The sequence below is a fragment of the Halichoerus grypus genome, chromosome 2, assembly GCF_964656455.1.
Source record: "Halichoerus grypus chromosome 2, mHalGry1.hap1.1, whole genome shotgun sequence".
Classification (NCBI taxonomy): domain Eukaryota; kingdom Metazoa; phylum Chordata; class Mammalia; order Carnivora; family Phocidae; genus Halichoerus; species Halichoerus grypus.
This window is the reverse complement of record NC_135713.1, coordinates 186,816,641-186,830,334: the sequence shown is the minus strand read 5'-3', so window position 1 is coordinate 186,830,334 and position 13,694 is coordinate 186,816,641. Positions and strand designations below refer to the sequence as shown.

At 50.2% G+C, this 13,694-nt stretch overlaps 1 protein-coding gene and 1 non-coding gene across 2 annotated transcripts; one reads left to right on the top strand and one right to left on the bottom strand.

The window, feature by feature from the left end:
* Window positions 1-493: 493 nt before the first annotated feature.
* Window positions 494-10,625, bottom strand: PSMB3 (proteasome 20S subunit beta 3). Its single transcript, XM_036091644.2, has 6 exons — window positions 10,469-10,625; window positions 9,968-10,152; window positions 7,226-7,333; window positions 3,422-3,599; window positions 1,745-1,839; window positions 494-607 (listed from the first exon to the last, which is right to left on the bottom strand). Exons 1-6 carry the CDS (start codon window positions 10,469-10,471, stop codon window positions 559-561), a joined length of 618 nt encoding a protein of 205 aa, XP_035947537.1. The 5' UTR covers window positions 10,472-10,625; the 3' UTR covers window positions 494-558.
* A 798-nt stretch (window positions 10,626-11,423) lies between these two features.
* TRNAN-GUU (transfer RNA asparagine (anticodon GUU)) lies at window positions 11,424-11,497 on the top strand. Its single transcript has one exon. It is a non-coding gene; the product is annotated as a tRNA-Asn (tRNA).
* The last annotated feature ends 2,197 nt before the right edge of the window (window positions 11,498-13,694 follow it).

Sequence of the window (13,694 nt, the reverse complement as noted above, 5' to 3'; positions counted from 1 at the left end):
AGGCAGTTAAGTCGGAATCTTGAGGGATGGGATCAAAGTATCTGTGTGACTAATGTGCAGCCGAGGTTAAGAAACGCTGAACTACAAGGGTATTACTTGTGGCTACTTGGCCCAATTTCTACCTGAAACAATGAAAGATTTCAGAGTTTTCCAGCAGAACTGAGTGAAAAGGATTCTAGACTTTGGGGTCAAATGGAATATGGGTTTCCATTGTTGCTCCACCACTTATTAAAGTGGCCTTGAGCAAATTAAGTGCCTTAAGTCGCCATGATGACTACATTTTAGAACGTGTGAAGCACTCTGTGCCAGGCCCAGCGCCCAGCAGGCGCCCAGCAAGTCATCTGTAGCTGTCACCCCACTGGTGGCACCAGTAGGAGATGCTCTAAGGCAAGAAGAAACCCGAGGGCTGCGCTGCACCCAGAGGAGCTCTTTGTAATTACCAAGCTGGGGACAAAGATCTCTGGCAAAAGACCCAAAGACAAAGAAGCAGAAGTGAAAGAAAAACTATTTATTTAAAAAAAAAAAAAAAAAAAAAAGGTAGGCTCTGGGAAGAGAGGGTTAGTCCATGCGGGCCTTCAGTGTCCTGGTGGTGATTTTGTCCTTCTCGCTGCAGGGGGAGAAAGTCACAAAACATCTACACCATTCTAGAATGCAGAACAGCTACGCTGCCAGCTCTGGGGTTTAACTGTTTTGCTTGTTTTATTTTTATTTTTATTTTTTTTTAAAGATTTTATTTATTTATTTGAGAGAGAATGAGAGACAGCATGAGAGGGAAGAGGGTCAGAGGGAGAAGCAGACCCCCTGCTGAGCAGGGAGCCCGATGTGGGACTCGATCCCGGGACTCCAGGATCATGACCTGAGCCGAAGGCAGTCGCTTAACCAACTGAGCCACCCCGGCGCCCCTTTTTGCTTGTTTTATATTAACAGTTTGCTCAGCCTGGGATGAGGAAGGGGAGAAAGGCGGAACAGGGAGACTAGTGAAGAATCTCCAAAGCTGGACCCACCAAGAGTCCAGGTGATTCAGGGCTTGACTGGGCAGCCCTCCAGAGAAGGGCAGAGCGCCTCCCCCCACCCCCCCGGCCCAGAGAACCAAGTCAGGAAGGAGGAGTATTGTGTTTCATCCCAAGGAACATAAAAGGCCCGAATGGTCAATTCTCTGTATCAGCCCCAGTCTGTTTTTCATAATTAAGCAAGCTCTCCCATTAAAAAAAGGGTCCAAATGCTTATTTTGGGATGTACCCAAGGAAAGCTGTTGGGAGGACATCTACTTCATCCAATCAGGTTCCTGGTGACAGCTCCAGACACGTAAGGGGAAATAGGGGGTGGCAGGTAGGGAACTGGCTGGGGTTGGAAAATCTGTTCCCAGAGCTCAGAGTATCACCCTGTTGGGGCTCAGAACGTCATCCAGAAGCAGGAGCTGGGAGAGGAGGGAGTCGCCTGGAGTTCTGATCAATCTGCAGTAGCTCTGCTGTGGCGCATCCCCACACAGACCCCTGAGATTTGGGGATACTTAAGAAAGCAACGTCCGCTGTGAGCAAGCGGGGGGCGGGGGCGGACTCAGGGTCACGGAGCCTCACCTGACCGAGGCCAGGGGAACCAGGTTGGGTTTCTGCTATCCCAAGCCTGCCACAAGTGCCTTTCCTCCCTCACACCTGCTCAGGGGGATGGGAAAAGGAGGTGTTTGTCCGGGAGGGGAAAGGCAGGTGTCTGCAAAGCTTCTTGGCTTTCCCCAACTCATACTCACATGATATGGACAATGACTCCCATGCCTGACACTGCATCCCGATCCACAGCATTCAGCATGGCTTGCGAGATGGTTTCAAATAGGTGTTCTGGATCCTGCCAACAGAGCAGAAGCCTCAGACCCAGAGCCTTGGACCCTAACTTGGTTTGACCCCTTAGCTCTCTTTTTCCTAGGCTCAAGGTCCCCAACTCTGGCTATGCCCGTGCCTGAAGTGAGGGATGGTTCCCTGGATGTGGGAAGCCCCCTCAGCTCCTCAAAAGGAAGCAGGGTATGGAAGGGAAAGTGAAGGAGAATTTAAGCCTAAACTTCCTCCGCTAACCAGCAGTGACCTTGGGCAAGTTACATATCCCTTTATTAAGCTCAATCCCTCTTCTGTAAAATGAGGTGAATCCATTTGACTTCCAGGTGCTTTCTGAGTTGTCTATGGGCTCTCCTCCTGGGTGTCACACAGGTGCATCAAAACTTACCTGTCCAACCATGAACCCACTCCCTCCCCCCAGACCTGTTCCTCCTACATCCTCCATCTTAGTTGGCTTAGCTAGAAAACTCAGACATCCACATTATCTCCACCTCCCTCACTTCTGTTTGAAGCGACCAAATCCTCTACAATCTAGCTGCTGCACAGCCCCCCCCGCCCCCCGCAACTATCTTTGCTCCTCCTACAGGTGACCACAATAAGCCTATGGCATCTACCTGCGGGCTCTGGACCCTGACTGCCTTTCACACAAGGTACTAGGGAAAAGTTCAAGCTCCCTGGCACGGCATTCGAGGCCTTTGACGTCTCGGCCCACTCTTGCCCTCCACCATCATCTCGCCCCACGCTCGGCCCACGCTCCAGCAGCCACGGCAAGCTCTCTCATCACTGAACACACCTGGCCCCTCTGGGACCTTCCCACAGGCTGTTTTTCTGCCAGCCAGGCCCTTTCGTTTCCCCGCTTCCTGACAAACGCATTTTAGCGTGCATTCGGGTGTCTGTCTTGCTTCATCAGACTGCAGTAAGCCCGTGAAGACAGCCTGCCTGGTTTCCCAGGGCCCGGCAGAGCTGACAGAACGGCCAGCCCCCGCTGCCAGGCACCGTTCCAGTCTTCGTGTCTTCCTCACGCTGCCCCTCCTAAGGTGGGCCACGTCATTATCCTCATCTTCCAGCTGGGCCAGTGGAGGCACCAAAAGGTAAAATGACTGACCTAAGAACAGAACTAGGTGACAGGTGGATCCAGGTTTCCAACCCAGACACCCCGGCCTCAGAGCCCATCCTGTGGAGCCGCTTCTAACTCTACCCCTTGTTCACTGTTTGTTCAGTGAATGGATGCGAGAACCCCTTAAAGCCAAGGTGAGAACGATGTTGCTGCAGCAAATATCTGACTGGGGTCTCCTAACAGAAGGTGACGTGAGGGATGGTTCCCTGGATGTGGGAAGCCCCCTGAGCTCCTCAAAAGGAAGCAGGGTATGGAAGGGCAAGTGAAGGAGAATTCAAGCTCTGAACTTCCTCCACTAACCAGCAGCGACACCAAGGCCTGGCAGATGGAGTTTCTGGACACCTTCCCAAGGCCCAGCAGCTGGGCTTTCTCTCCTACCTGCATCTCCTCCTGATGTGAGGACATCACACACCACGTAAACACATGATGGCCAAGGGGTGGACACCTCAGAGCCCAGTCCCACTCCGTGCCGCCGACTCACCATGTTGGGCTCCCAGAGGGACTCGCACATCCCGTACATCTGTTCTGAGCAGGTGCCACTGACCACAAAGTCGTCAGTCACCATGGGGCAGCCGATGAGGTCTAGAGAGCAAATGAAGGGCTTAAAGGTCTTCGGGTCCAACCCAGCGATGACGGGCTCTGTGTAGTAGGGGCCAAACCTGTGCAGGCCAGGAGCAGAAAGAAACCACAGCTCAAGCGCATCCACTTTCCTGCTCAGGCCTACTCAGACGAGGCCCTGGCTCAGACTGGGGAGGAGCACAGAGGGCCTATTTGGGAAGACCCACTTCCCCAAGGCCAGCTTTTCTTTAAACCCTACGCCCAACAGAGGGCTCAACCTCAACGACCCCAGGATTAAGAGTCACATGCTCTACAAATGAGCCAGCTTTGGTTCACCCTTCCCCACCTCCTGGCATCTGACAATGCTCAAAGACTTCTTTTCCCTGACACTTGCCTTCTTATCCTCCTCACCCTGACCTTCTCTTCCACTTCCTTTTTTTGGAAATTCTGATTTCTTCCCTATCCTAACCAAAGTCCTACCACCATTCAATTCTCTATTCATACATCTATCTATACCTCCACTCCTTTTGAAAACAGCTTTGAAGCAGTTTATAAGAAAAATACTGAAAAGGGGCACCTGGGTGGCTCAGTCGTTAAGCGTCTGCCTTCGGCTCAGGTCATGATCCCAGGGTCCTGAGATCGAGCCCTACATCGGGCTCCCTGTTCAGCGGGAAGCCTGCTTCTTGCTCTCACACTACCCCTGCTTGTGTTCCCTCTCTCGCTGTGTCTCTCTCTGTCAAATAAATAAAAATAAAATCTTAAAAAAAAAAAGAAAAAAAGAAAAATACTGAAAAATAAAACAAAACCATTAAAACAATACAAGACACTCAGACCGAACACAAAGTTTTGTTGTGAGTCTCCTGGCAGGCAAGGCAAAGGATATTCAGTGAGCCGGGTTATTTTCATTGCCTGCCTACAGAAAATGGGAGACTTTCCAACCTGTTCTAGACCCTGAGCTCTGAGAAGAATTAATCTCAGGAATCTCTCTACATAAAACACTCTATATAAAAACTAATGACCACTATTCTCAATAGAAACAGTAAGTTAAGATGTGGGGCGCCTGGGTGGCTCAGTTGGTTAAGCACCTGCCTTCGCCTCAGGTCATGATCCCGGGGTCCTGGGAACGAGCCCTATATCAGGCTCCCTGCTCAGTGGGGAGTCTGCTTCTCCCTCTCCCTTTGTCACCCCCCCACCTTATGCTCGCTCGCTCTCTCTCAAACAAATAAAAAAATAAAATCTTTAAAAAAAAAAAGAATGTAAGATGTCTTGTCTTTACTTACCCATGTTTTATATCAGCTCTCAGTAATATCTAAGAGTATGACCTTAAATTATAGCTCTGTAAAAAATAATTCTTAAAAAAAAAAAAACTAGTTAATTCTAAAGTAAAGGAAGGGGTTGAGATAGTGTGCTTTGATCCCGTGTTTCTTGAACAGATCCCTGTATCAACTTTTATAAAAAAATTTAAAATTTGGGGCACCTGGGTGGCTCAGTCGTTAAGCATCTGCCTTCAGCTCAGGTCATGATCCCAGGGTCCTGGGATCGAGCCCCACATTGGGATCCCTGCTCAGCGGGAAGCCTGCTTCTCCCTCTCCCACTCCCCCTGCTTGTGTTCCCTCTCTCGCTGTGTCTCTGTCAAGTAAATAAATAAAATCTTAAAAAAATTTTTTTTTAAATCTTGTATTTTCTTCTCAATAACCGGGAATAAATACAAGAATATTCTAGATTATCTGGGTAACAACCTTAAAACTAAATACAACAACACAGTTCGGGGTCTGCATTTGTATTTCCAGTCACACTGATGCCAAGGTCCCACTGAAGGTTGTTAAACTTTTACCGGCAGTGTTTCACAAAGAGAGGTACCTGGATGGATTCTCCGGGATTCATGAGAAGTTTTTTCTTTTAAAAAGGCTCTGTACAAGGGCGCCTGAGTGGCTCAGTTGGTTAAGCGTCTGCCTTCGGCTCAGGTCATGATCCCAGGGTCCTGGGATTGAGCCCCATGTCGGACTCCCTGCTCAGGGGGAACCTGCTTCTGCCTCTTCCTCTGTCCCTCTCCCTGCTCGTTCTCTCTCTCTCAAATAATAAATAAATAAAATCTTTAAAAAAAAAAGTCTCTGTACATTGCTCAAGTTTGCAAATCACAGCATTAGCCTATTCTGCTGGAAAATCACTGACTTCAATTGGGCTTGTAGAGAAAGGTGCTGACTAACTAAGAACCTAGAATTTTCCAGGTCAGCCTCAATGTTCTATATTTTTCTTTTCTTTTCTTAAAATATTTTATTTGTTTATTTGAGAGAGACAGAGATAGAGCACGAATGGGAAGGAGGGGGAGAAGCAGACTCCCAGCTGAGCAGGGAGCCCGACGCGGGGATTGATCCCAGGACCCTGGGATCATGACCTGAACTGAAGGCAGACGTTTAACTGACTGAGCCACCGAGGCGCCCCGTTCTGTATTTTTCTTATTTTCTATAAACACGGTGGGGTGCTGGCTCAGTCAGTAGAGCATGTGACTTTTTTTTTTTTTTTTTAAGTTTATTTATTTATTTAAAGTAATCTCTGCACCCAACTTGTGAGCTCACGCCCCACGCTGGGTGTAGAGTTTACTTAAAACAAAAACATGAGCCATTACACAAATAAATGTGTAATGTGAGTTAATTTTCACAAAGGTATAAAACATTTTCCCCCCTCAAATCGGAGGGGGAGAAGAACCATGAGAGACGATGGACTCTGAAAAACAAACTGAGGGTTCTAGAGGGGAAGGGGTTGGGAGGATGGGTTAGCCTGGTGATGGGTATTGAGGAGGGCACGTTCTGCATGGAGCACTGGGTGTTATGCACAAACAATGAATCATGGAACACTAAATCTAAAACTAATGATGTAATGTATGGGGATTAACATAACAATAAAAAAAAAAATAAAAAAAATAAAACATTTTCCCCCCTCTATAAATCAGTTTAAAAAATCATTTAAGCCTTTCTCAATTCGGGATTTTGATAAACATGGTTACCACACATGCAGACAGTTTGTATCTGAGGATATTAACATACACCTAGAAAAAGGCAACCCTTTTATGGTTTTTAGATTGTGAGACTAAAAAGGCAACAGTATTGCTCCAGGTATGGAAATGGCAAAGACTTAGTTTTGAAAGCTAAAGAGTACGTCTGTAACTTTTCCACAAAGTTTGAAATTATTTCAAAATAAAAAGTTTAAAAAGAAAAAAAGGAAAAAAAGAACTCCACTTGTCTGCCACCCAGTTTAGCCCAGAGCTGAGTGGAAAAGTCCCTGTGGGGCTCTCCTTCGATCCCAGCTTCTGCACTGGATTCTGCAGCTAGGCCTCTGCTTTCCTCGTCATGAAGTCTTCAAAGAAAACGGACAAAAATTCAGATACCCAATTCCTAGGTCCTGAGAATCTAGTGCCTAAGAAGTAGCTCTGGAGCACAGGTGGCTCCTGGCTGGGAGCCTAACCAGGCACTCTTTGGAGGGGTTAATTCTGTTGCCTGGAAGCACATTTGTCTGCTATTTGCATTCCCTGCCTTCTTCTCAAGTAACCCTTTTCTTTCCTATTTGGTTGTCAGACCCACAGAAAACAGACCCAAAAAGTAAGACTATCACCCTGCAAATAAGCAATGGGAGGAGGAGGAGGAATCTTCCTGGGCATCCCTCCATACTACGTACCTACTTGGCCAAAGGTCCCTGCATGCCCCAAGTCCCAGGCTACACTTCCACTCACCGTTTCTCATACAGGAGGTTGGCCACCATGCTCATGAGGGTGTAGGGCTTGATCTGCCGACCTTCCTTCAGCTCATACAGGTTCAGCCGGAACTTGAGGCGCTGGGCACTGTGATAGGAAAAGTGAGGTAGTAAGTCACTACTGAATGTCCCCTGGTGTCCACCCTGCAGAGGTCAGGAGGTACGGAGGGAGACACACAATCCCCACCCCTGACAAGGCCCCTCTCTTCCCTTCCCAGTGATTTTCTCACTGGAAGTCCAGCCTCATGTCCATGTTTCAGACTGTCCGACACTTACCACCTGTAAACATGCCACTCTGCTAACACTGCTTTTCCCACAGTTTTTTTTTTTGAGGTGAGGAAAGGAGAACTAAGAAGTGGATTCTGCGGGGCACCTGGGTGGCTCAGTCGTTAAGCATCTGCTTTCGGCTCAGGTCATGATCCCAGGGTCCTGGGATTGAGCCGCGCATCGGGCTCCCTGCTCAGCGGGAAGCCTGCTTCTCTCTCCCCCACTCCCCCTGCTTGTGTTCCTGCTCTCGCTATCTCTCTCTCTGTCAAATAAATAAATAAAATCTTAAAAAAAAAAAAAGAAGTGGATTTTGCCTCTCTTTCTTGAGGAACAATTTATATAAAACGCACAGCTCCTCTACACTCCTCACAGGAGTCCACCTGCACACACGCTGACAGGAGCGGACAGCAGAAAGAGCAGTGGAAAAAAAAAAAAGGAAAAGAAGGAAAGAAAAGAAAGAGCAATGGACTGCAAGAGCTGACCTAAGCCTTCATCCTCCCACTTAATTTTTCCATCCGTACGATGAGGACACAACAAATCACAGAGTGGTGAGACAATGTATGGGGGGACGACCAGGTGCTTGGAAAACTACAAAGTCTTCTGTGTGTTAAGAAGCAGCAGCAGCAGCTGGGGGCGCCTGGGTGGCTCAGTCGTTGGGCGTCTGCCTTCGGCTCCAGTCATGATCCCAGGGTCATGGGATCGAGCCCCACATCGCGCTCCCTGCTCGGCGGGAAGCCTGCTTCTCCCTCTTCCACTCCCCCTGCTTGTGTTCCCTCTCTGTTAAATAAATAAAATCTTAAAAAAAAAAAAAAAAAAAAAGCAGCAGCTGCTGTACTAACGATCTGGAAGGTGCCGAAGCAAAAAGGCCACACACCTCCTCCAGTGCCACAGCTCAGAGCCCAGAACAGGCCCCTGCAGGGGGCAGACCAATGCCAGAGCTGCCAGAGGCAAAGCAGTGATCAAAGGACACAGAACAAAGCCTCAGATACAACCTGAGTTTCCTCTGACAGGGGAGGAAACTGAGGCCTAGCAAAATTAGCTATTACTGCCCCCAAACACACAAACTTGGTGAGAAAGCCTCCTGAAGAAAAGGAAATGGTGTGAGGAGACCGGCCACGACTGGGGAGAGGAAGGCTGATGGGGGCCTTTACAGGGATGGGAAATCAAAGCTGTCACCTTGATTCCACCAGGATGTGGCTGGCTTAGATCTAGGAAGAATTTCCAAGTCGTGTGTTCTTGAGACTGAGGGAGCTTCGAGGGAAATGAGAGAAAAAATTCTCTGACAAGCTTTCACTCACCTTAGTGAACTATTCTCTTGGTCTTCTAAGAACTAAGTCCAGGAACTGCTGTTTGTTGGGCCACCAGCTTCCTGCAGGACCTACCACCTGTGACATCTTCCCTCTTAAAACCCTATCCTGATTCTTTCCCTCTGGCCTCTCTACTTCCCCGCACTGCTAATATTCAGTTCAGCTCTCGAACAGCAGCTCATTTTTCTCCTCTCCATAGTTTGTCTCTCCCATAGGTTTAAAAGATCACCAGTGCCTCGCCAGCCCTGAGATAGATAATTTCAAGATCCCGACTGCTTGAAAGATGTTTCTCCTTGGCTTGCCTTGTCCCTTCAAAAGTAGTGTCAAAATCAGCCATCACCTTTCCCCTAAAACTAGCCCTCCCAGTTTCTGTATTTCAGGCGACATGCTCAAAACAGAAATCATCTTTAAAACATTTCTGGATTACCTACATGCCACCTATGGATCTAGATACTAGTAACAGATAAAAAAGACACAGACTCACCCTCAATGAATGACTCTAAATGTAGTCTCACGATATCCAAGTGGCCACTAAGGCTGGTCAGCAACAACTCTTAGAAGTGCCTTCCTTCCCTTTCCCACCGCTACCACCCATCCGGACAATAACCCTCATACCTGGACCAACGCAACAGCTACCTATGTCATCTCCCAGATTCCCCCCTCCTCTCAAATCACAGAGCCTCTGTCCACTAGATGACAAATCTAGCAGCTAATATGCACCAGCTCATCATGGGTTAGTTATCTTTCTGTATAGCGTTTCCCAACTAAAACTGGATTTATTTAGGGACTGAGCACAGGCCTGAGAGACCTGCACTGGGATCCTGGATGGCATTCGTAAGCTTGCACATTGGGCAAGAAACTCTAAGACTCTCAGTTTCCTCATCTGCATAATGGGACAGCAACTTGGTAATGTAGTTAAGAGGATTAAGTAAGTCCATGCATGTAAGGTGCTCTGCGCAGAGTCTAGCACTGAGTAAATGCCGGTGTCAGTTGGTTAGGACACAATTCTGTAAGGCTTACTGCGTCCGGCAAAGTCTCTGACTCACTGGTGCTGTTTGGTAGATGACTGATACGTGGGCCACTCGAGACGCCAGGCCAGGCTAGCCCAAGAAGAGCCCTGCGTGTGGGCGGGGACCCCGGACACTTACACAGTCTGGACATCGGTGGCGAGCCCGGCCAGGCCTATGTACAGCCGATCGCCCATGGGAAAGATCTTCTGGAAGTCCGTGGTCACCATCTGGGCCTGGATCCCGAAGCGCCTGTCGGCAGCGATGGCCACACAGTTCTTCCCCTTCATGGCCATGACGGCCCCTCCGTTATAGGACATTATAGACTGCGGCAGACAGAGCGGAGGGGCTCAGCGCCAGGGGCCAAACGCGGCCAGAGCCCCCGGCGCGGCCCCTGATCCCGAGCCTCCTGTACGCACCGTCCTCCACTGTGGAGGCGGCTGCACACCGCGAGCTCCAGCTCTGACATGAGCGCTGTGCAGCTGCGGGAAGCCGCCTTCAAGCCCTTGGTCCTCACGGTGGTCAGCTTCCCTTCAAACTTCAAACGACCACCAGGCCCTCTCTGCTTCCCAAACCTCCCATGCCGCCCTCCCCGTTCCTCAGTCCCTACCCCGCGTCCCTCCTCCTCGCCCCCCATCTCACCATGACGGCGGTGTTGTGAGACCTCCAACCACCACAGTTCCAGACAACCGGCTATAGCCCTTCCAGCGCAGCCACTCTTGCTGCCTTCTCGGTGCGCGCCGAAAGGCCGACCCTTCCGGGACACTTTGACTTCCTATTGGCTGTACCTCTCTGTCAGTCATCAGCACGGGAGTTTGGTTGAGAAGCCAAAACCGAGAATGGGACGGCGGAAAGTGAAAAGTCACCGTGAGTGCGGAAGGGCCTGGCGCCGCGGTGCAAGCTGGGATCGCGGCGGACCCGGACTCCAGACGCCAGATCCCGGGGCCGGGACCTGTGTGCACGTGGGCTGGTGAAGCCCGAAATAGGGGACGCGGTCCCCAGCTAAAGGGCCATGGTGTTGCTTATGAACGTGTGCGTCGGGCGTATTACTCATGCTAGCTTGTTTCATTTATTCACTCCAGAAATCCTTACATGTCTTATGTGCCAGGTACTATACTAGGCTCTGGACATTCACTGGCCTAGAACGGTGCCTGGTATTTAGGAGGTGCGCATTCAGACATATTTAATGTTTCGAGGAGGAGGAGCAGGGGAGGGCGTCGCGGGTGTACTGCGGAGCGGCAGGGGTTCAGCTGCAAAGGGGACGTTTGGAGACCAAAGGTTGTTATGCTTTTGGGGACTCTCAGGAGGTCGACTTCATGTATCCCCAAGACTCAGGTCACCCTAAAAAAGGACGTTTCGGGTTTCCCCATCTTATCTTCCTCTAAGAGAGATCCAGAGGAAGGCGGCGACTACCTCTCCCAGAACCAGTGGATAAGACGTGAAGGTCCCCCCTCCTCCCCTCCCTCGTCCGGGACCCTTTGCTTTCTCCCCAGAGTCTGACTTCTTTTGCCTGACTACAAGGTTTCCGTTGCAGTCCTGCGCCGTCGCAGGCTCGCTCCCATTGACTCGGCTCGCCGCCACGCTGGCAGCTGTCGGAGTCTCTGTGGCGCAATCGGTTAGCGCGTTCGGCTGTTAACCGAAAGGTTGGTGGTTCGAGCCCACCCAGGGACGCAGCCCTTTTTTGCTCCTTTTCTGTTAAAAGGAAAACCTAAGCGTTATTCTCTCAACCTCTAAAATGCCAAATTTCGTTTTGAAATGGCAGAGATACTTTTTCTATAGCAAATCAGAGGATCATTGTAATTGAAAATTCGTTGTTGTTCAGTCAATGATGGGATAATTTCTCCAGCACTTTCCTCCACCGCCTACCTCCTACCCCACCCCCAGGTTGGATTTCAGGAACGGCGAAGACAGAGGTTTTTGTCTCACTGTGCAATACGTTTCGGGTTGCATTTTTCGTAGGATTAAGAATGAATTTACAGTGGAGGTTGGACAGTTTTCCATTGCCTGCTTCAATCGATGTTACAGTCTCGAAATATTACGTTTGGAAGGGAAGAAAGTAGCGCAAGAGACAAAGGCGGGGAGAAACTGTGGGATGAAGCAAAAGGTGAAAAAGGGAAAACATAGCTGTGATATACAGAGACGGAAAAGGGACACTACAGAGAAATAGGCGGGGTGAGTGGAAGGAAGACTCCAAGAAAATGGAGGGAAAAGAGATGCAGTTAATATGAGAAGCTTCTGAAAAAGGAAAACAAAAACAAAACTATTCTAGATGTACACACAGAGAAGCGGGGCAGAGGATGGAGAAATAGAAACAGAAACTGACAAAGAACATTGTCTTGGGGAGAGAGGAGTGAAGGACACAGGTAAAGACCGTAAAAAAAAAATCACTCTAGGAACTGCCCGCTCCTACCATTGTCATCATCTTCAAGGGGATCTTACCTTCGCAGTAGCTCTTGGCATGTGCCAGAAATAGTTGATTAGATTTCCCGGGTTCCTGCCCTCTGGAAGCTTCTAGTCTGTGACAGACACAGTGATTCTTCAGCTAGAGGACCCTGTGAGATACTACAACTAGCAGAGAATGCAGGGGAAGCATTTGTATCTAATGCAGCCAGGGGCACATCCCAGGACCAGGAGCTAAGCAAAGGACTCTCAGGCAGTTCCCTTCAATATCTGGCTTCTCTTAAAGATTGGGCTCAAAGGACGCCTCTTCTGAAAACCTTCCCCAGGGCTCACCGCCCCCCCCCCCCCCCGCGCCCCTTACCAGGCGCTGACGGGGCTGGTGGGGACAAACCAGAGGGATACACAGTACCATGGAAGCTAACAGGACAGGCTAGGTAGCCCCACTGGCCTGTGAGCTCCTTGTAGGCAAAAATCCGGCTCATCAGCGTTAGGTCCCTGGTGCCTAGCGCAGTATTTGACATTGGTACAGGACAGGTGCTTTTTTGCAGGGAAACCAAAGAACTTCAGATGTGAGAAAGGTTGGGTCTTAGAAGGTTCTGATAAGGCAGAAAGGCCAGGGATGTGGGGACCGGTGGCCCAGGATGGAAATGATTAAAATGAAGTTTTAGTGGGTAGTGGGGTCTTCATCCCTCTGTCGTGTAGTTTGCTAGTGACTGGCGCTAATAACTGAGGAACAAGTGAATGGATGCCCAGTCAGCATGGTGGGCCTCCTCACTGCAACACTCCAGGATAAAGGACCGAAGTGGGGACTCATCAGCCCTCTTCCAGGTAGCTGATACCCACCCCCCCCCCCAAACACCCTGGGTGCCCATGTGAATCGTGCGTGACGGAGATCTACGGGAAGCCCCTACAGGTTTGCCTTGCCCCGGGATCGTCTAGCTGGACAGGAGTGACAGACCAGGAGTCCCTGATGCGCTGCCCTCCCCGCAGGGCAATTGGGAGACAGTGGAGGATGCACGAGTCTTCCCTGGCAGAGTTGGGGATGCTGGCGACACACTTGCCCTAGGGACAGAGGGTGTGTCCACCCCAAAAGCCCCCTTTCCAAGAGGGGTGGTGAAATCCCAGTCTTCGCGTGCAAGGACAGGGGAGTAGGTGACCGGGTCCTCTCCCGGACCTTCTCCCGCGGGTTCTCAGACCACCCCCTCTGGGAGGAAATCTCTCCCGCCCATCCTCTTCCTCCCCGCCCCCATTCGGCCGGTGCGGGCTGAAGGCTGAAGCTGGGGTCACTCGGCGGCCAGCGTCCGCAGGTCTCCTGGTCGCTGGCCAAAAAGGGTGAAAGCATTCAGTCCGGGGGGCCCAGCTTCGGCTCTGCCTGAGCTGCGAGCGCGGAGGGAAGAGGAGGAGGCAGTCACTCCGAAGCTTGCGGAAGATTTGTCTCCTAATTTCCTAACTCGAGCCACCCACCGCC